Genomic DNA, 21,452 nt, shown 5'->3' with positions numbered 1-21,452 from the left:
CTAAGACAAGGCTGGGTGGGGCAATGCGCCAGGCCGCCAGGGGGGGGCCCACGCTGCAGTGCCCGTGAAAGCCGCGATGCGCCCGTCAGATAGCTGCACTCGGAAACCCGGGGGGGGGGGCGGGGGCGCCGGAGTGATAGTTCGCACCACGGCTCCAGGGCGCCAGATATGCTTAAGACGGCCCTGCCTTCACCAAAAATGGATGCAGGGGCCATCAACAAGATTTTTAAAAAGACAGTAAGCAAAACATTAACATGGTTCTCATAAATTACATTAAAATGTAATTAGCATCATCATTCAAATGACAAACCACCAGCCTCTGAAAGCCTGACCAAAAAAGGTATGTCTTCACTTGGCATTCAGAAGAATTATAGAATCATAGAATCGTAAAGTTGGAAGGGACCTGAAGGGTCATCTAGTCCAACCCCCTGCAACGCAGGAATCTCAGCTAAAGCATCCATGACAGAATATAAACGTGGGGTAAAGATGGAAGCCAGCAGGGAGGCCATTCCATGGGCACAGAGCCACTACGGAAAAGGCTCTTCTGCCCCCCCCCCACTAGAGCCTGCTCCTCTGATCTTAGTGCCTGAGCAGGTCAATGCAGGAGAAGGCCTTCTCACTCTGATATTTGGGCCCAAACCTGTTCAGGACATTGAATGCCAACAGAAACACACTGAACTTGGCCTGGTTATTGCTGAGATGTCAGAAAATAAAGTTTTATAAATGCAAGCAAAGAGTTCTATCTTCATGGAAGTAGCCCTAATTCCACTGGCTTTATCTAGTTTTGCCTACTCTATGGACATAGCTCTCAACTTTCGGATTTGAAAATAAGGGATCAGCAGCCTCACCTGTCCCGGGGACAGTCTAGGGTATATCTAACAATCCAGGATAGCAGCGGGAAACGGCATTGGAATAAGGGAATTTCCAGCAAAAAAAGGGAAGGTTGACAGCTTTGGCTTGGAATAAGGGAGTTTCCCACAAAAAAGGGAGGGTTGACAGCTATGTCTATGGAGTTAGGTAAAACATGTAAACTGCTGCAAGCAGCAGTTATTATTCATGGGAGGGGAGGCAGAGTAGAAAATAAATCCCAGCTACTTACCACAGAAATGTTAGTGTTGTTTGGGGCCAGTGGAACTGAAGCATTGAACAATGTTGTATTCACTGCAGAAAAGGAGTTAGTTAAGATTTTAAATATATATATATTAAAGAAAAAGTCTCACTCCAGATACGAAATCTTGCTTAACAAGCCATTGTTATCTGCACTGGCTTGAACTGTTTCGAAAAATCACTATTTTATAGGCAAAGCAGAAGCACAATCCATATTCAGTTACAAATTCCAGGGTGGGATCCAGAATCTCCAGTCAGTTGCATGATGAGGCATGAAGCTTGAAACATTGACAAAACTCTGACCAGATTTGGGGATGCAATTACAGATTCTTGTTGGTGGTTTAACAAGGAAATGCCTTTCTGCCTGAATGAGGTTTGGCAAGTTGGAGGACAAATGCCCTGGGTTCTAACTCCAGCAGAAACTTCTCCCTGATTAACATAATGTGTGGCCTTCCAATTGGGCTTCAGGGGTGACTTCTAAAAGCCGAATTAGATGCCTCCCAGATACTCAATGTGTCTTTTGGTCGCATATTGAAACAGTTGACCTTATCTAATAGCTACAGAGTATCAGGGCTGCTCAAGAGACTGCATGGCTGAGAGGCAAATGGTCCAATTCAGATCAATCCGGAGGACAGGATCTACAACTGCACAGAAAACTCTCCATCTTGGAAGAGGCAGTGACGGATCCTTATTTGATCCCACATTTGTTTCCAGACATCCTGGCTGCCAAGCAAGGCTGGCTACAAAAATGCAACTATCTCAAAAATATAGAGCCCTTTGCAACAGAGAGCCAATGTAATGTGATGGTGATATTGTTGAGCCTTCATCTACCTCGTGCCATGCTAGCTGGAGCTGGTGGGAATTATAGTCTAAAACATCTGGAGGGCACCAGACTGCTTAGTTCAAATCCCAACTCAACCAAGATGCTCACTGGATAATCTTGGGCCAGTCTTGATTTCCCAGTAAGCTGAAGTCGAGGTGTGGGGTGCCATGCATGTTGGAGAACTATTTGAAGCCCAGCCCATTAGAACACACAGCATCACATTTTGAGAAGGTTGCAGTTCAAAACAGACAAGATACTCACCTGTTAAAGGATGGGAGAAAGTGGCAGGAAAATCTGACCAGATGGCTCGCTTTTTATTAAAAAACATACCACATAAATATGACTTTTGTACTTTGCTAGGTTGCCTTCTTTGGTACAAACCTTTTATATTCTGGAATTATTGTCCCAAGACAAGAGATAGGGTAGAAATTTGTTTTGGTTTACATTTTGATGCAAATTCACCTAACTCACACTTCCCAAACTAGCTTGCGAACTGAAACAGTTCACAATGCAAATTTTGCAATGCAGCTTGCAAAAAAAAGCAAGCATAAAAAGCTTATGTTAACAGAAGATATGTACACATTAGTGAAAGGAACCTTATAAAAACAAAAACTGGTCAAAATTGTGTACAAAAATGTCTCTGTTTAGGAGAAACGTGCATGAAAATGCATACAATTTTCTCTGTAGTTTTTTTATTGTAAAATGATGCAGAAATAGGAACTGAACTTAAGATTTGAAGCAGGAGAAACTGAATTTAACAGATCCCTCAATCCCTACTGAAGGCCACCACTGTGGCAAATACAAATAGAAAACACCCACCCACCCTCCAAAATTTGTGGCCAGTGGGTAGCATCTTCTTCAGGAAGTGTTCTTCATCTGCCATCCTGGATTCTCACTGCAAGAAAGAGGATTCTCTTGATCCTTCCCCACCCACCTTTTCCAGAAGAAAACAGAGAAAAAGCAGGCCACCTTTCAGGGAAAATATGAAGAGAAATTCCAAATAAGCAGCACGGAAACCAAAACAATCTTTATAATACTACTCCAGAATTTCATACCAGGGGATCTCAAAAGATGTGCTTTTGCAAATAGTAATGAAGTCCAGAACAAGTCAGCATTATCCTTACTTTACAGATGTGGTCTATCTGCTTCAGCTTGGTCAGGTAAATACTTGAAGTCAGTCACAGGTGGCTTGAAGGAGCTGCGTGGCCAATAAATGCAGCAGGTTCACTCACCCAGGTCTCCTTCATTGGACTCTCTCACCCCCACTGAGTTTAGGGAGATCAGACCCCAAGCAGCCAGGATCTCTTCTCGGAAAGCCTCCTTGCTTTGGGGACCACAAATATTTAATTCACCTCTGCTCAGGATTCCAGAATGATAACAGTGGGGGAAAGGAAAACATGTGGCTGAAAATAACTCTTATCAGCCTGAGCAATTTTGTGCAGAAATGTGTGTTTGATTTTGATCACGGCATCACTAAGCCGAGCTGTGGTTACTCTGCATTATCTCAGCGATAATGAATCTTTCCAGTGGAGAACAACATTACCGGAGTTAATGAAGGAGAAGTGATTGCTGGGTTAGAATCAGAGTTTTTGGTACTATTGGGTCATAACACTCCACTGCTGAAGGAAAGCAAAACAAGAGAACAGAGAAAATCACTGCTATTCATTCCAGATTCCTTTATGGGGTTACAAAAAAGTTTCTCTCCACAACTGTCAAGTTTTTTCCAGGACCAGACATATTTTGTGATTTCCAGTAGCTTAAAAAGTGATTGTTTCATTACCCAACTTAAAAGAATTCTGTAGCATTGGCTGTATTATTATTATTATTATTTAAATGGTTTGGATGAGAAGGCTCATGAAATGCTTTATGTAGGCTGTGTATATTCAGAAGTAGTGATGAAAGTAATAACAAAAAAGGAACGAGTATCAAATATTAAATAATTTTAATATTTATAAAATGATACTCACTTGAGATTGAAAGCAGCCAAATAGATGTGTGCAGCAGAGACAAATATGGTACAAATCAGTTACAGTAATAAAAAATCATAACTAATGAAAAGAGAAACGAAAAAAAGCACCAGAGGGCGATTACAGCAAGTACTCTCAGTTTAAAGAGGAGAGAGAAGTTTAATTCTGATACCATTTATGTAAAAACATAAAATAACAAAATTAAGCTGATCTGTGGAAGGACCATCAACAACATGCAAAATGCTAAAAAGAGAATGTACCAAATTATCCTACGGTGCAGACAAGACAATGTCAGGGACCAGAAAGCTGGTATCAACATGGTTCAGCATCCATTTCTGGTTTGCCCACAAGCTAACACAGAACTGAATCCCATCCATGGTTTCTGAATGACTGGAAATGGATCTGGGATTGCCACAGCTACCCTGTTGTTGATGTTGTTGTTATGTTTACAGATAACATTACTACCCAGTTATCTGCAAATATCACCCTGTGTCCAATTCTGGCCACCACAATTTAAGAAGGATGTTGACAAAGCTAGAACATGTGCAGAGGAGGGCAACCAAGATGATCCAGAGTCTGGAAACTAAGCCTTACGAGGAGCTTTTGAAGGAGTTGGGTATGTTTAGCCTAGAAAAGAGGAGACTAAGAGGAGATAGGGTAGCCACCTTCAAATATCTGAAGGGCTGTCACATGGAAGATGGAGCAAGGTTTTTTTCTCCCTCTTTGGAGGATAGAAACAAACCAATGGCTTCAAAGTTATGAGAAAGGAGATTCTGACGAAACATATGGAGAAACTTTCTGACAGTAAGAGCTGTTTGACAGTGGAATGGTCTCCCTTGGGAGGTTGTGGACTCTCCTTCCTTGGAGGTTTTTAAGCAGAGGTTGGGTGGCCATCTGTCATGTTTGCTTTGGTGTGATTCCTACATTGCAGGGGGTTGGAGTAACTGGCCCTTTGGAGTCCCTTCCAACTGCATGATTCTATTTGGTACCTGGTAATGCAGTCTGCATCAGGTTGCTTTGGCTTAGACAAGGCACCTGTGAAAAACCTTAGCTTTGCTCTGGTGCACACACAAACCTCTCGTGGATGTGGACTGCCCAACTCATCGTAATGGAAAAAGCAAGACTGCACAGAGGAACATCCATTACGACCTGCTTCCCCCAATGGAAGTGTTTGGGGAAGTCCCTGGGCTCAGGTCAGAGCGGTCTCTGCACACATCAGAAGCCCCTCTCCTAAGAAATCACTGAACCTACTAGAGACCTTGGCAGTAAAATGGGAATTTTACCTTCACCTTCACGCCTTCAGTCAGGCATGGAAAGGAGACTGGCCAATGTAGCTTTGGGTTTGTTTGTGGGAGAAGCAGGTCCAAATCTTAGTCATGAAGCTGACTAGGGAACCTCAGACAAGCCACTCCCCTCTCTCACTTGGTTGCAGTAATGGAAAATTGCAATAAGAATCCTATATAATAAAGTGCAAGTGTCTCTGCGTCCAGATTCCCTGTGTCCCTGGGTTTGTGCTACTGCGCATGTGCCCCACAGACACAGGGATTGGATGCAGAGACTGGACGCACACACACGCCTGCTCTCCCCCTGTGCGCATGCTCTCCCCCTCTCCCCCTAAACGGGCGCTAGAACATATGTGAGCGCTGCGCGGAGCACCAAATCGAGGAGCCGGTCTGAAGAGTCAGCGCCCAGCAATGCCATGCTGGATTGAGGAGGCAATGCTCCGGGCGGCGTTGCTGGGCGCTGACTCTGCAGACCGGCTCCTCGATCCGGTGCTCCGCGCAGCGCTGATCAGCGCCGACCCAGCAGGCCGCCGGATCAAGGAAGCGGCCTGCCGGGTCAGCACCCAGGAGCGCTGCACGGAGCACCGGATCGAGGAGCCGGTCTGCAGAGTCAACGCCCAGCAACGCCGCACAGAGCATTGCCTCCTCAATCCAGCATGGCATTGCTGGGCGCTGACTCTTCAGACCGGCTTCTCGATTTGGTGCTCCGCGCAGCGCTCACATATGTTCTAGCGCCCGTTTATTTAACGGGCTGAATGACACTAGTGAATAATAAAGTGCTTTGTGCACTGTTTAATGCAACCTTCCCCAACCTGGTGCCCTCCAGATGCTTTGAACTGCATCAGCCTCAGCATCCAATGGCTGTGCTGGTTGGAGCTAAGGGGCATAGGAGTCAACTCCTAGGGGCTGAGGTCCCTTTGCCACCATAAAATATTTGAGCACCCCCCCCCCCCCTGTTGATGGACATTGCCATTCAAACGGTATGTGTGCACCACTTTATGTGATTGATTATGCAGGATGGGGCTTCCCTGACCCCCCATATTTTATTCATGTTGACATCCCTGCTAAGGGGAGTTGTAATCCAAATCATCTGGAGGGCACCAGGGTAAGGAAGGCTGGCTTAGTGATACACAGAGGAAGTAGTTGAAGTTGCTTCTGTGTATGGGGCTTAGAATAAGTAATACCTCTAGTGGCCAGAATGAACCTTGAGCATAAGGCTCTCTCCTTAGATGCTCAGGAGATGTTGATTGCCAGGAGCAGCTTTGATCAGCTGCCATTGATTCACCAGCCACGGGTCCTGCTCAGAGCAATGGATCTAAGCTCATGCGCTGGTGACATCCAGACTGCATTGCTCTTTATGTGGGGCTACCCTTAAAGGGTGACAGTTGGGAAACTTCGATTGCTGCAAAAAGCAGTTGCTAGAGTACTAGTAGGACAAAGACAGTCAAGCTCACAGTACACCTACCCTACAGCAGTTAACACTGGTTGACCATTTGTTTCTGGGTCCAACTTAAGGTGCAATCATTGACCTGTAAAGCCCTAAGCACCCTGGGACCCAGTTACCTGGAGGTCCCCTTTCACCCTTAAGAATCCAAGTGAGTCGCTTTAAGATGATCATCTCAGCAGAGCAGAATTATGCTAAGTGCTAAGGAAAAAGGTTCCTCACTCCGAGAACATGCTCAGCCCAAGGATTTTTGATGAGTACCACACATAGCTGCCAAGTTATCCCTTTTTTAAAGGGATTTTCCCTTATGCTGAATAGGCTTCCTCGCGAGAAAAGGGAAAACTTGGCAGCTATGGTACCACAACCAAGCTCACAAGTCCTTCCGTACAAAAAGCCATGCCTGGTTTCCCCCAGTATTTTTCAGCAATCTAATTTAAAGTGGGAAAGCTTTTAAATAATTGCTATAGACAATTGACAGTCAGAAATCCTTTTCTCATCTATGGCAGATCACTAAGAGATCTGGTCACACTGAATTGAACAGGCCTTCCTTCCTCCCAAGTCAGTGTGTATAGGATTGCAGTTTTACTGAATCCTGGGGTAATATTGATAGATTTCACAGCCAGCAAAGAGCCACCACACACAGTTCCAACAACAAAGTAAAGTTTGTAACTAAAGTTCAAAAAACTAACACAGGTGGTGGGGGTAGCTATATTGCCCGTGACCTGTGATGTCTCAGTTAAGTGTCAATAATATTTGAGCACATTCTATAGAAAATTTAGAACAGCAATGAACACTATCAGGCTAGGGAATGTGGAGGCCATGTGTCCTTCAGTGGGGGTGACAGGATGTGGTTTGAATGCTAAGGAAATGAGATAAACTAGCAGCAGAAAAGCAACCTAGAGAGATGATGCCAGTGCCTCCAACAGGAATAAAGGTAAAGGGACCCCTGACCATTAGGTCCAGTCACAGATGACTCTGGGGTTGCGGTGCTCATCTCACTTTATGGGCCGACGGAGCCGGCGTACAGCTTACGGGTCATGTAGCCAGCATGACTAAACTGCTTCTGGTGAAACCAGAGCAGTGCACAAAAATGCCGTTTACCTTCCCACCAGAGCGGTACCTATTTATCTACTTGCACTTTGACATGCTTTCAAACTGCTAGGTTAGCAGGAGCTGGGACCGAGCAACAGGAGCTCACCCCGTCACGGGGATTTGAACCACTGACCTTCTGATCGGCAAGCCCTAGGCTCTGTGGTTTAACCCAGTAACTAACTGCAAATTCGTTGCATGAAAAAAATGCAGAGAGGAGAGTGTGACCCCCCAAATGAATGTCTTTCCCTCCAGTCCAGGATGGAGACAAGTAACTGAGAAGTCCAAGTTGGAGCTAGAGCACATATGAGGATGCAATAACTTCAATCGTTTTTTTTAACTGCGGAATTTCCATGTATTTTGTTCCAAATACCACTTCTTCTGAGAGTTAACATCTTCTGCTTAGTTATTACTATGCAGAGAACTCTGTTGCCCTTCAATATAATGAAGGTAAGTTTTGCACTTTTTGAGCAAATATGTACTTGAGAAATGGCAAGTTTTGGTGCGGCTCAAATGGGCAGGTGCCCCCCAGGAGTGGGGATGAGGGAGAAATTCAATTCAGCTGAATCTATCAAATTTGCACTTTCCAAAACAATAGGAGAACTGAAACTCAGATGTCTGTCAAAATTCACACTTACATGAATTTTGCAAGACAGTTCTCCAACCAGACAGTGTTTACAAAAATGCACATAATAGGGGGATATGTGTATAAAAATGAATATATTAGTGAGAATTACAAAAGTGCATTATATCAGGAGAAGCTGTTTGTAAAAAATGTGTTTGTTACTCAAAACTGCAGACAAAAGTGTGTTTATTTATTAGGAGAAATTCACACTAAAATGCTGAAGAATTTCCAGGCTGTTTTTAAAATCTGTATCCTGGGAGTTCATGCTGATGTTCTGTTAACAAGTTGACAAAATAAAATAAAATAAAATAAATAGCCTTCTACAATACAGCCACTGTCAGAGAAGAGTACATCATGGCTCTGGAAAAAAAGAATTTGGTTTCTTTTTCCCTGATGAGATATTAAATTGTCATATAAGTCTGCTCACCCCTCTTGGTGTGGCGGCATTGCGGGACAGTGGAGGCTTCACTGGGGCCCCAACGAGGGAACTGGAACTGCGGTGCCCTTCTTGATAGGCAGTGGGGGCATAAGCCTCCACCACCTATCAAGGACAGGGTCCTAGCCCCAGACGGTGGTCCCTGCGGGGGCCACCCTATTTGATGTATGTCTTAGGAACCCCCGCCTGGATTGACCACACATCACTTCCAGCGGGTGGGCCGGAAGTATATAGATTGCCCCATGCCCAAGCCAAACCTCTTTCATCTGTATTCAATAAAGTGGTGGCCTGTATTGGTCTCTTGTTTGCATGGCTTGGGGTATGGGGCCTGGTCCTGCAACTAAGATGCTCTCTCCTTGCAGTTGTAGTATCAAACACTTGATAGACGTTCAGGAAAACTTTCCAAATGTCAATATTATAAGTGGAGATATATCTAGATCATGGGTGCCACATCGAATTTTAAAATTTTAGTAGAACCCCCAAGGCCAACCAATGAGAGACTGGTGTTGTTCTTTTAAGAGGAATGGACACGGGGTGGGACCTAAGGGGATATCTTCTTCTGTAACTCTCACTGAGTATTACAAAAAGTGAAAGTCACTGGGTTTTCATCTTTTATTCATCATTTGTAGAAGTGGAGTTCTTTTAGTCGTTAGTTAAGTTTGTCAGTTTAAAATAAAAGTAATCATTGTTAAAGAAGCACATGAATTCATCTACCACATAAATCAGAGATGGGTTACAATAACATGAACTCAATTTTTGTTTTGTTTCATTCTGCTTACCATATATAAAAAATAAGAGCTCTTCTCCTTGGGAGTATCTCAGAGAGAGCTTGCTAACTGAATGTGCTAATAAATCCAGACTCCGCTCTGTGTGAGGGTATCTCAAATTCAGCACCAAAGAAACAACAACTTGATGAATTAGGCAAATTTGCTTATATTTTCCTATTTTTGTAATATCTTCTGCTGGGATGTATTTTTACTAAGGGACAACTACTCTGCTGGATGTCACTGCTCTTTCCCTTTCTGGAACTTCACACATTTTCAAGCTTAACTTCACAGTCATAAGGACTCCAAGCTTACATTACAAAAACCCAGAAAGCTGGAAAAACCTCAGGAATTCGAATTCTGCATACAACACCATATACCATGCATGTGCCTTGATATTTCAGTATGCATGCAAGCCTCTTTGTGATCCATCAGCTTTAAAATCTCACACGGAAGGAACATTGATAATGTTGAAGTAAGATTCAGTTGCCAGTCTAGGCAGCTTCTGTGCATGGCCTCTGCCTCAGGCAGCAAAATGACTTGGGCTGGCCTTGACTCTGACTCACAGACCCTGGGGTCCTTGGTTCTTAAATAGCATTTTCTTAAAATGCTGGTAAAATTATTTAGTACACCAACCACAACCACCAATTGAACTTGAACACAGGAAGACTTCTTGCATGCCAGTTTTCACCCGATTGCCTCAACATGCGATGCCTCCCACATGGTGCACCCCGATGCCACCTCTATGCACAATGCTCCTGGTCACTGGCCTGACTCTGAGCACATTACAACATCATGCAGAACAAGCCCCAATGAAGACGGGCAGCCAGAGATGCCTCTGCTTTCTCAAACCAGTCTTTCTTTGCAAGGATACATCAGAAACCTTTTGCAGGACTCATTTCCTGGCACAGGGTATCAACACAGAACTGTGGTTCAAACAATGGATGGCAGCAAGGAACACACACCAGAATTTCATCAGGAGGATGCAAGACTTGTACTCACCTGGGTCTGGAGCAATGCACTCGCACTTATACATTGTCACGTAGTCTGGCTTGAAGCCTGCATTGATGGGGTAGTACTTGAAGGCTCCAATCATCTTCTTGATGGCATCGTAGATGAAGATGAAGCTAATGAGAGTGGAGAAGCCTTCCTCAGTGAACCGTGTGATGTATTTTATAATGAAGCTGGCATCTGTAGCCACCAGGATAAGGCACTGGAGAGCAGAGTGCAAGCCGATCCAGAGGCGAAACTCCATGTAGTCAATGCCATTGCCTCTGAAATTGGAAATGAAATGAAGTCATGGCTTGTTTTAAGTAATACTAATAAGACGTTTGATCCTTATAAGGAAATGCAAGAACATCACGTGAATGATGTTGCCATAACTCATCTAGTATTTTATTTCATTAGGGTCATGTGAGGCTGCTCATCCACTAGCCCAGGAGGCTTCTACTTGTGCAGTGGACCCTCCCTTCCTCTTTGCAGCCCCCTCAACTGCTGATGCAAAGAAACATATAGAAAGGAGAACTCCTGCATGCCAAGACCCAAGTTTGGGGCAGTACTCTTTGGTGAGAGAACCCCAGCAGAGATTTAATTAAATCACAAAATATGCAGCAAAGCAAAATGTGGAAATACAGGCTGTTAGACCTTTAAAATATGTGCAAGTGAGTTCCAAAATGCCCCCTTAAAAAGTTTCTCTCAAAAGGTTTTCTTAAAAAGTTTATTTCTTTCCCCCTCTGCCCAGTACATAGTTGGGAAGTTAAAAATTTACTTACAAACTCTCCAAAGGTCAGGTTTATGTGCTTTTCCATACATCAGTCAGAAAAGATGCACAGGAAAACTTATTTACAAATTGGTAAAGGTAAAGGGACCCCTGACCATTAGGTCCAGTCGTGACCGACTCTGGGGTTGCGGTGCTCATCTCGCGTTATTGGCTGAGGGAGCCGGCATACAGCTTCCGGGTCATGTGGCCAGCATGACAAAGCCGCTTCTGGCGAACCAGAGCAGCACACAGAAACAACGTTTACCTTCCCGCTGTAGCGGTACCTATTTATCTACTTGCACTTTGACGTGCTTTCGAACTGCTAGGTTGGCAGGAGCTGGGGCCGAGCAATGGGAGCTCACCCCGTCACAGGGATTCAAACCGCCGACCTTCTGATCGGCAAGCCCTAGGCTCTGTGGTTTAATCCACAGCACCACCCGTGTCCATTACAAAGTGGTAAAAGTCCCTAAACTATTGCTATAGGAACTCAAGAGAGGCTTGTGAAAACTGTGCAACTGAGCTGGAGCTACCAGCTCAGACCTCTTCACATGCTGAGCTTCTTAGGTAGACTGGGGGAGAACAAAGGCTTACTCTATGGTATCAAACCCTTCATGCATTTATTAGATGTTGGTTATATGAGGCTGGTTATCCCACAAACACCCTGAGGGAGTGGGATAATAGCTGCCAAGTTCTCCCTTTTTTAAAGGGAAATTCCCTTATGCTGAATAGGCTTCCTCGCGAGAAAAGGGAAAACTTGGCAGCTATGAGTTGGATGAACATCTGGAGCAGATTTTGAGAGTGCCCAGGGAGTGAAACTCTGCACCTGTCATGTTGGATTATTTGTTTATTCATACATTTTGTAGAGCCCTTCTCAATGCAGACATTTCCAACACTAATCAAAACACAGCACTTAAAACAAAATGACAGTTAAAACATAAATTAGCAACAGCACAGAACTGAACAATCCTAAACTCCGGAGTAGGGTTGTTGTTGTTGTTGTTGTTGTTGTTGAGTCATTTAGTCGTGTTTGACTCTTCGTGACCCCATGGACCAGAGCATGCCAGGCACTCCTGTCTTCCACTGCCTCCTGCAGTGGAGAAAACTTACTTCTGTAAATGAATCCTGTTAGGAATTATTTCACTTACTTGCTGAAATCGTAGAGAAGTTTTTCAAAGATCAGGATGGGTCCTGTGCTGCTCAGGATAATGAGGGGCTGCCCAGCAAAGAAGCAGAACACGGACCCTGCCATTGCTGTGCCAAGAAAGCTCTCCATGACTCCCTGGTGGGAGGAAAACAGCTAAATGTCAATAGGTGCCATTTTAAGTGCTGTCAAAAATGACACTGTTTGGGTGCAAAACAACATCACAACAATCATCACCACATGTTCAAGAGTGCCTGGGTACCAGGTACCTGCGGATAACAGGGTAGGGCTCTGGGGCCACGGGCAGCAGGCAGAGTCATATCTGTGCTGATAGTTCTTCACTCACCTGCAATGCTTTGTTCTACATGCCCACATTTGGAGATGGAAGATGAGCCCGGGTACACTTAGGTAAAGGTAAAGGGACCCCTGACCATTAGGTCCAGTCGTGACCGACTCTGGGGTTGCGCGCTCATCTGGCATTATTGGCCGAGGGAGCCGGCGTATAGCTTCCAGGTCATGTGGCCAGCATGGCAAACCAGAGCAGCACATGGAAAAGCCGTTTACCTTCCCGCTGTAGCAGTTCCTACTTATCTACTAGCACTTTGACGTGCTTTTGAACTGCTAGGTTGGCAGGAGCTGGGACCAAGCAACGGGAGCTCACCCCGTCACAGGGATTCGAACCGCTGACCTTCTGATCAGCAAGCCCTAGGCTCAGTGGTTTAACCACAGCTTCAGTCCCACAAATATGCATTTAAGCATTTGTTTATGTATGTATTTTCATACAGGATGGAATGGTCTCCAAGAACAAACACATTCATAACTAGCCTGGACTATGAATCGGCTTATCTGCCCATTCCTAGGGATCACTGCCTGTTCCTGAAGCCTCCGTTTTGGCCCAGACTTGCCTGGTAGTTTTCTGTAGCATCTCCCAGCAGCCCGCCAAACGTAATGGCATTTGTGATGCAGCCAAGGTAGATGAAGAGGATGGCAGAGATGGACTGAATGTGAAAGCCCTCATAGAAATCACTGGGAAACCAGGGCAGCTTCCTCTTGATATCCAAATACAGGCCCCCACAGAACCTGGAAAAGGGAACAGGAGAGGCTGGGCACACTCTGCACCAAAAGAAACCACACAAGAGCCACTGAGGGAGACCAGCGTTTGAATCCCCACTCAGTCATGAAGCTCACTAGGTGACCTTGGGCCAGTCACTCCCTCTCAGCCTAACCTACCTCACAGGGGTGTTGTGGGGATTAGACAAGGAAGGGGAAAACAATATACACCACCTTGAGCTCCTTGGAGGAAAAGTGGGCTACAAATGCAAATACTACTACTACCACCACCACCACTACTACTAACAACAACAACTGAATAAAACTAAACAATAAATAAAATTTTAAAAGAATACGTTTCCACAAAAGTCAACTTCTGTGACTAGAATATATTCTGCAAATCAAATAACTCTGGCTAGATTTTCAGTGTTGCCCGGTGTATTCTACTTCTGGGGGCAATAGGGGGAAGATACTAGCCAGCACAACACTGTGGCTGCCTTCACACAACAGTTCATTCTGTTTCCCCAACTGTTAATCTCGGCATTATATTTGAGCTTTCACATGACGTAAAAGTCATTTCCAGAAATCTAGCAGAATACAGTGGAAGTTTAGTGCTCTTTTCCATGTTAATGGATTAACAAAACTGTTTATAACTCCACTAACTCTGAAAATTGAGGGTGTAAAGTGATGAAATTTGGGGTGGTATCCTGCCATACAGTTTTCATGGGGGAATTTAGTGCAACTTGTCAGTACATTGGTCCAAAAGCTACAGGTCCGAAACACAACAGGTACTGCAGTGTGAAAGGAATATTAGAAAAAGGAAACGCTAGCATTATAACCAGGAAAACTAATATAACACCCTGTTGGAATGCCCTTTATCATTATCCCTACCCCAGCCCCTGGGAGTCCTACTGTGCTCGTTCTCCATCAGCAGGGCAGTTTGCCTTTTGCATGCTTCCCCCACGTACAGAAATCCAAGGTGATGCAAAAGAACAAGAGGCTAGCTTTGCATGGCTGTTAGAATTTCTGAGCGTAGGTTGTGCAGCATCGAAACATACGGTGTTTTCTGGAGCAACACAAGGCCAGACTAGACATAATAGCATCAGGAGTGGTTGGTGGGGCACGAATGATGACCTGGCTTCCCAATGCTGTGATTCGCTGCCTGTAACAGAGAAGCTTGTGCTGAGCTTCCTGTTCCCTTGCCTTTCCCCCTCTTGGTAACAAATAGCTCCACACCGTCACACAACCCTTGGCGCACCACCACCCCACCAGCCACTACTGGATGGCAGTGGGTTCATACATTTAAACCTGCATCTATCTATCTATCTATCTATCTATCTATCTATCTATCTATCTATCTATCTATCTATCTATCTATCTATCATCATCACCAAGTGGTTCACAACATAAAAGTACAAAATGAGAACACAAAATACTTGAAAAACAAAAACAAACCAGTAACCCTTATGGAGACAGGTGGTCCTTGAGGTATTGTGGTCTTGAGCTGTTTGAGGTTTTATAAGTCAAAGCCAGCACTTTGAATTGGACCCAAAATGTATTTGGCAGCCAGTGCAGTCAGGCAAGGACTGGTGTAATATATTCAAACCGTCTTGTCCCAGTTAGCAACCCAGATAAAGTTTCTGAACCATCTTCAGAAGCAGCTCTATGGAGAATGCATTGCAGTAATCTAACCTTGAGGTTACCAGAGCATAGACAACAGAGGTTAGGCTATCCCTGTGGAGGCAAGGGTGCAGCTGGGCCTCCAGCTGAAGCTCATCCATATAGAAAGCAGGGGGTGGGAGGGCAAAAGTGGTGACCTCCCTGCAGACTGTTCCTGAAGGCAATTTTCACCTGCTCTGATGATGGATGTGAACCTGGCTAGGGAATAAGAGTTGGGAGCCCAGTTTAGATGGCAGATTGCAGAGAGGACTATTATTATTATTTTGGTAAAAAACAACATCCCTGTTCTACACAGTTGCAGTAGGTCTGGGTTTAAATACATAGATTTGCTGCCATATTATCAAGTTTGGTCCATGATCTCAGAAGTGAAAATATCTCCAGCTTCATGACTGTGCACTTTCCCTCAGTCCCTAAACAGATTCTCTTTCTGCTCACTGAGTCCAGAATGTTTTGCTTACCTTCCAGTCCAGATCAGCTCCTCCCCAATCTCATGCACAGTGGGCATCTCTTCATCTTCGCTGCCTCCCCCTCCACCGCCCCCTCCGCCCCCTCCGCCTCCTGCTCCTCCGGCTGTGCCGTTCATTTGTCCAGCCTCACTCAGTGAAAACACAGATTTTCTAGTGGAAGAGAGAAACAGCAAAGTGTTAGGAAACTTGGTGCCCGAAGTGCAACACCGCTTAGCCCAGCCTGCAAGCCTTTGTTCCTTTGAGGTTCTTTCATCTCAGGGCTACTGCTGAAAAGAGCCCCCCCCCTTTTACCTCTTCTCAGCAGAGGGCACTTTCTTGGGTGGCTCTATTCTAATGTTTGGGTCCCACTCTCCAGGCGGCAGAACAATGACCTCATCCAGAAACTCATCTATTCCAGCTATCAGGTCATCTCTGTCTCTAGCTTTGTAGGCGACATCGCTGAACAGCTGGAGGTAAAAAGTGAAAACAGGAATTATCTGGGCAAGTCATTACCCAAGAAAATGCAGTGAAATACAATGGAGAGCCTCATTTCTTATGTGTAAACCAGTCTCCACTTGTGTAATAGAACTTCTCCCCCTCTCTACCTGTGTGCTCTCCAGATCTGTGCTAGGGTCTCCTCCCCCCCACCTTCTGGAGCAGATCTGGGAAGGGCACTGGAGGTGGGAGGTGTCATGCAAGCAGAAATCCTTCACTGACTTACTTGAACCCTTTGGTTCAGATCCAGCAGAGTTGGCTATGTGCTTACCACCTTTCTGCACAAGATACAGAATATGCCTTTTGTAATGCGGATCCTGGGTTATGCTATTGCATGCCATCCTCAATAAAATATGACAGCAGCATGGGTGTAGCCAGGATTTTGTTAGGGGGGGCAGGCTTCATGTTTGGGGGGGTAGAATCTCAGTTAGTTAAGTATTTTTATTGATTTACTTGGATGGGGGCAGCTGCCGCCCATGGAGAGGAGGCATCTAAAAAGGCATTGAAAATGCACTTACATCATCTACCATGAGGGTGGCGATGGCTCTACCAATTTCATTGTAGGATTTTGCCTTTCCAGTGGGACCCAGGAGGATAAAGAGGAATCTGGTTTAAAGAGGGGGAAAAGAAGCAAACTCATGAAGCATGAATGATGATATGCAAGCCATCTCACTGTGCTGCCCCCAGCTTAAATGACTGTTATGCTCCTTCAGTGTCTCCCAACATGGTCCCTTAAGCTGTTTAGGACTGGGGCTGATCAGCTGCAGCTGGTGAGAATTGGAGGGCAAGCTGTACTAGGCAAAACAGTTTCTATCTATTGCTCCTTTTTGAGGCTTCTATCCTAGACTTCTCCTAATGAATTAAAACATCTTGAACTCCTTGGGTGTTATTTTCGTTTCAATAGTTAACATGAAAGTCATATTGTTCAGACAGATTTGCTCTGCCAAGATGGGACTATAATGCCTGCTAATTTCACTACAGTCATACCTCGGTTTAAGTATGCCTTGGTTTGAGTATTTTCAGTTTAAGTACTCCGCGGACCCGTCTGGAACGGATTAATCCGCTTTCCATTACTTTCAGTGGGAAAGTTCGCTTCAGGTAAGTACACTTCAGGTTAAGTACAGACTTCCGGAACCAATTGTGTTTGTAAACCGAGGTACCACTGTATTGCTGTCTAGATGTACTTAGAAACATTACCTTGGTGTTTTGTATGTACAATGGGCCAGTTACAGTCATGTCATGCAGAAATTACTATTGCTTGTAATTACTATTACCTGAGATTTAATTCTATAGCACAGAAAAAAAATTATCTGTGCCTATAGTTTTGGGAAATAAAAACCAGTAGCTCCTGATGGGTCGTTTTTCTGCTAAACGCAAATTTTTGGCAGGTCTGGGCTTAGTCAATGTTGGATGACTGCCTGCAAACTGTGTATTTGCTGCTTTGGGTGCAGTGATGGAAGAAAGTGGAGATGAATATACATGTAGCAAAATAAAACTAAGAAAAATGGAAGCAGAGTTGAGAATGCTCATCAAAACGAATTCCAGCAAAAGGGTGTACTTTCATGGGATGGTGCCCAAATGGCAGACATATTCAGGGGCAGAAGGCGTTCCTTCTGAAGGCCTCGCTTTCAGTCACCCTTTCCCTCTGCCTTTGTTTTTTGTAGGGCTGGGCGGGGGCAGGGGCCCAACCCTGCTTTTAATCATCTACCTACCTCGTTGGGACAGGCACTTCTGTCACTCCACCCAGCATGGTTGACTGAATGAGCCGGACAAACGCTACAAACGGCTTGTCCAGGAAGTCCACTTCTCCCACAAGGACATTGGAGGCCTCAGCATCTTTGGGGATCTTCTTAATGAATTTGTTTTTGAGCTGGGAGAAAAACAAAAGCATTTCTCTAAAGATCAGTGATCCCCTTCTTTTGATTTGTCTCTTTCTGCCTGAGTCAAAGCAAGAGCAAACTCCTTGCCAGCTGGGGCAAGGCAGCGCTTAGAATCTGCCTGGGACTCTTAACACTCACAATGTGGCTGCAGTTGGATATGTGGTAATTTCCATTTGCATGGACAGGCGGAGACCCCCGACCTTGGGCGACACCCGTGTGGAATAATGACTCAAGACAACGTGTTATGGGATTAAAATTTGGCCACAACTTTATTTAAAACTTCAGATGTAGGGAGACCTTGGCTTAGGCATAGGACGTTTATCCTTCCTAGTCCCTGGCTGGGGATCTGGGGAACATCAGGGTTATCCAGAATGTGGGGGGATTGGGCTGGCTCTGGAGAACGACTGTTCAGGCAGAGAGCCCGCACCCCATTTTGCCACCGCCGCAGGGGAGAGCAATGACAACCTCTCAGCGTATGGCCAATGCTTCCCCTCAAAACAACCCCTTTAACAGGGAACCCTGGGATCACCGCCGCAGGGGGGGGGCGTGTGGGTCACTGCTTCATGCCCCCCTTTAGGGAAGATAGACTAAAGGATTCTGTCCAAGGCCTGAAACTGCCAAAGTTGTGACATTTTGCTACGGGGAAGGCAAAACCTGCCAATTCAGGAAAATTCCTTTCCGGCCCTTCAACAGCGACCATAACGTTCTTATTGTTAAAATTGTTAATATTTTTTAAAAAGGAAAACAGAAAAGAAACTAGAAATATTGTCACATGAAATTGTATTTAACAGAGACAAATGCACATATTATGGGAAAGAATGCACAAACATGAAGATATCGTGAAAATAACATACAAAAATGTGTTATGTTAGGAAAATTGCTTGCAAAAATGCATATTTTAGTCAAAACTGCATATGAAACTGTTTATTAGAAGACATTTGCAGTAAAATCCTGTTCAATTGTCATGAGCATTTTTTTTAATTAAAAAAAGAGTAAAGGTAAAGGTAAAGGGACCCCTGACCATTAGGCCCAGTCGCGGACGACTCTGGGGTTGCGGCACTCATCTCACTTTACTGGCCAAGGAAGCTTCCGGGTCATGTGGCCAGCATGAACCAGAGCAGCGCACGGAAATGCCGTTTACCTTCCTGCCGGAGTGGTACCTATTTATCTATTTGCACTTTGACGTGCTTTCAAACTGCTAGGTTGGCAGGAGCTGGGACCGAGCAACAGGAGCTCACCCCATCGCAGGGATTCGAATCGCCGACCTTCTGACCACAGCGCCCTAAACTTAGATCTTGGGATCCAGGAATTCCCACCCCCTTCAAATGAAGCATACTGAGATACAAAGAATTCAGCTTTTGATAAAAACACCTTTGTGGAATTATTTCTTCTTTGCAAACATTGAAGCCATTGCAGCAGAAGAGAGAGATATGGATGTAGTGGAGGATGGAAGCCTCATTTAACAGATCCATCCATGCCCAAGACTCTTCTTGTCCTTTTCTAGCTGTTTCATTATTATTAGCCTAAAAAGGCTCAATAAACTTCAGGCTGAGGTTTATTATAATCTATATGCTGGCATGAGGAGAGGCATGTGAGTAAGGCAGAAAGCTCTCCCTGCTACCCACTGCTGCCACCCCACCCCCACCCCTTTTACTAATCTTTTAAATCCATAATGGAAAAAAAAGCCAACAAAGCTTTTGGAATAAGCAGAGAGCAGGAGTTAGGAGCAACCTCTAAGCTTCATGTAAAACTTCATGTAAAAGTCCCTTTGTAGTGGCCCTACTAGGCTGATTAAGACCAGTGTTCTTTTGGGAGCAAAATACTTTGCATGCCTTCAGGTTAACCCTCCCCACACCCACTTTTCAAAGTGGAACTCTTGGATCCAAGCAGGAGACGTAAACTTGCATTCAAAAGCTGCCCTATACCGAGTCAGAGCAATCGTCTGGACTGATGTCTAAGTTCACTCCAGGATTTCTGATAAAAGTTTAGTGTTTTCTAAATGTTTTTATATATGTTGGAAGCTGCCCAGAGTGGCTGGAGGAACCCAATCAGACAACAACAACGACAACGACAACGACAACGACAACGACGACAACAACAACAGAATAGGACGTCCCTATTTTCATTGGAGAAATGTTGGAGGTAGCTTCTGGAAGAAACGTCATTTGAATTTACATTCCTCAGTATATCCACTCCTTTCACGAACTACTGTCAGTAGCCCTGCCAGCTGCCAAAGTTTCCTACTGAATGCTAAAGCTGCCACCGCCACCACTTCCAATGCAATGGACATGGCTGCTCAAAAGTGGACTCCAAATCCCCCCTCCCCATTAGGATGAAAAGGGATGGGGGAATCTGTCAATTCTGGTTCTCTCAGTTCCTATTTTTCCAAATCATAAATTAAGTCATCCAGATTTCTGCACCAATTTGCGATTTATTATTATTTAATTTTCATGAAAACTCACCAGCATTTTGGTGCAAATTTATCCCAATAATATTTTTGTTGGGAGTTTTGACTAATATGCATTTTTGCAAGCAATTTTCTTAATATGATGCATTCTTGTACATTATTTTTGCTAATGTTTTAACTTTCATGTACACTTTCCCCTAATATATTCCATTTTGAACAGACTGATTGATTGGAGAACTGCACTGCAAAATTTGAATAAGTGCAAATTTTGAAGGATGACTGCATTTAGGTTTTCACAGCGTTTCAGAAAGTGCAAATTTCACAGATTCATCTTTAAATTCAAACTTGTTTTGTTGCACCTTTCAGAAAGCGGTTCCTGCTTTAATCCTTCACAAGAGGTACATCCTGCACAGCAATGAGAAGTTCTGAAAACAATTTCAAGTTTGTTTTATTGTGACAAAGAACACACATGCAAGAAAATTGCAACTGGTTCTCGTTTTGGGAAGCCAGTGACTACATTCATGGCTGACATTTGGTCCTGGGGGTTGGGAACCTAAAAGAAAAGATGTTACTGTCTGGGATTTCCTACCTGATCTGTGCTTGGTGTATCTGTGATGTCGTTCATGCTTCTGCTTTGTGCATGGCCTAAAGGAGTAAACACATGCACCCATATATGATTAAAAAATAATAATCATTTATTTATTTATTAAAATGAGAGCTGAGATTCTGGAAATTCTGTCTAGAGATTCAGGCTTTATGTTGTCTGTCCTTGATGTGATTTCTTCACCAAGAAGCCACTACAACCTAACCTTGAGTATACCACCACAAAGTTTCTCAAATCAGATAGAATCAGGGCAGGCTATAAATGAAGATTGATTTGGGGAGCTGTGTATATTCATACAATCCCTTCATACCCCAAGAAGATCTCCAACCACATTTTCTGCAACACATTCATTGTTACCACCAATTTGCATATGTGGTGGAAAACTTGTAGATAGATAGTTTACAATATAAAAAAGGTAAAGGTAAAGGTAAAGGACCCCTGACAGTTAAGTC

The 21,452-nt window shown here is 44.4% G+C and overlaps 1 protein-coding gene across 1 annotated transcript in view; it reads right to left on the bottom strand.

Moving 5' to 3' along the window:
* Positions 1 to 21,452, bottom strand: part of SLC4A5 (solute carrier family 4 member 5) — an 87,581-nt gene that overhangs the window by 17,729 nt on the left and 48,400 nt on the right. Inside the window, exons 7-15 of the mRNA XM_088671447.1 lie at positions 20,986 to 21,041; positions 17,822 to 17,979; positions 16,628 to 16,715; positions 15,927 to 16,081; positions 15,627 to 15,785; positions 13,344 to 13,518; positions 12,443 to 12,576; positions 10,541 to 10,812; positions 1,100 to 1,161 (exon numbers count right to left, since the gene is read on the bottom strand). Of these exons, the coding sequence (XP_088527573.1) occupies positions 1,100 to 1,161; positions 10,541 to 10,812; positions 12,443 to 12,576; positions 13,344 to 13,518; positions 15,627 to 15,785; positions 15,927 to 16,081; positions 16,628 to 16,715; positions 17,822 to 17,979; positions 20,986 to 21,041 (1,259 nt within the window). The remainder of the gene's footprint in view (positions 1 to 1,099; positions 1,162 to 10,540; positions 10,813 to 12,442; positions 12,577 to 13,343; positions 13,519 to 15,626; positions 15,786 to 15,926; positions 16,082 to 16,627; positions 16,716 to 17,821; positions 17,980 to 20,985; positions 21,042 to 21,452) is intronic.

Source organism: Zootoca vivipara, chromosome 6, assembly GCF_965207765.1.
Source record: "Zootoca vivipara chromosome 6, rZooViv2.hap1.1, whole genome shotgun sequence".
Lineage (NCBI taxonomy): Eukaryota > Metazoa > Chordata > Lepidosauria > Squamata > Lacertidae > Zootoca > Zootoca vivipara.
This window is presented reverse-complemented; position numbering and strand designations above follow the sequence as displayed.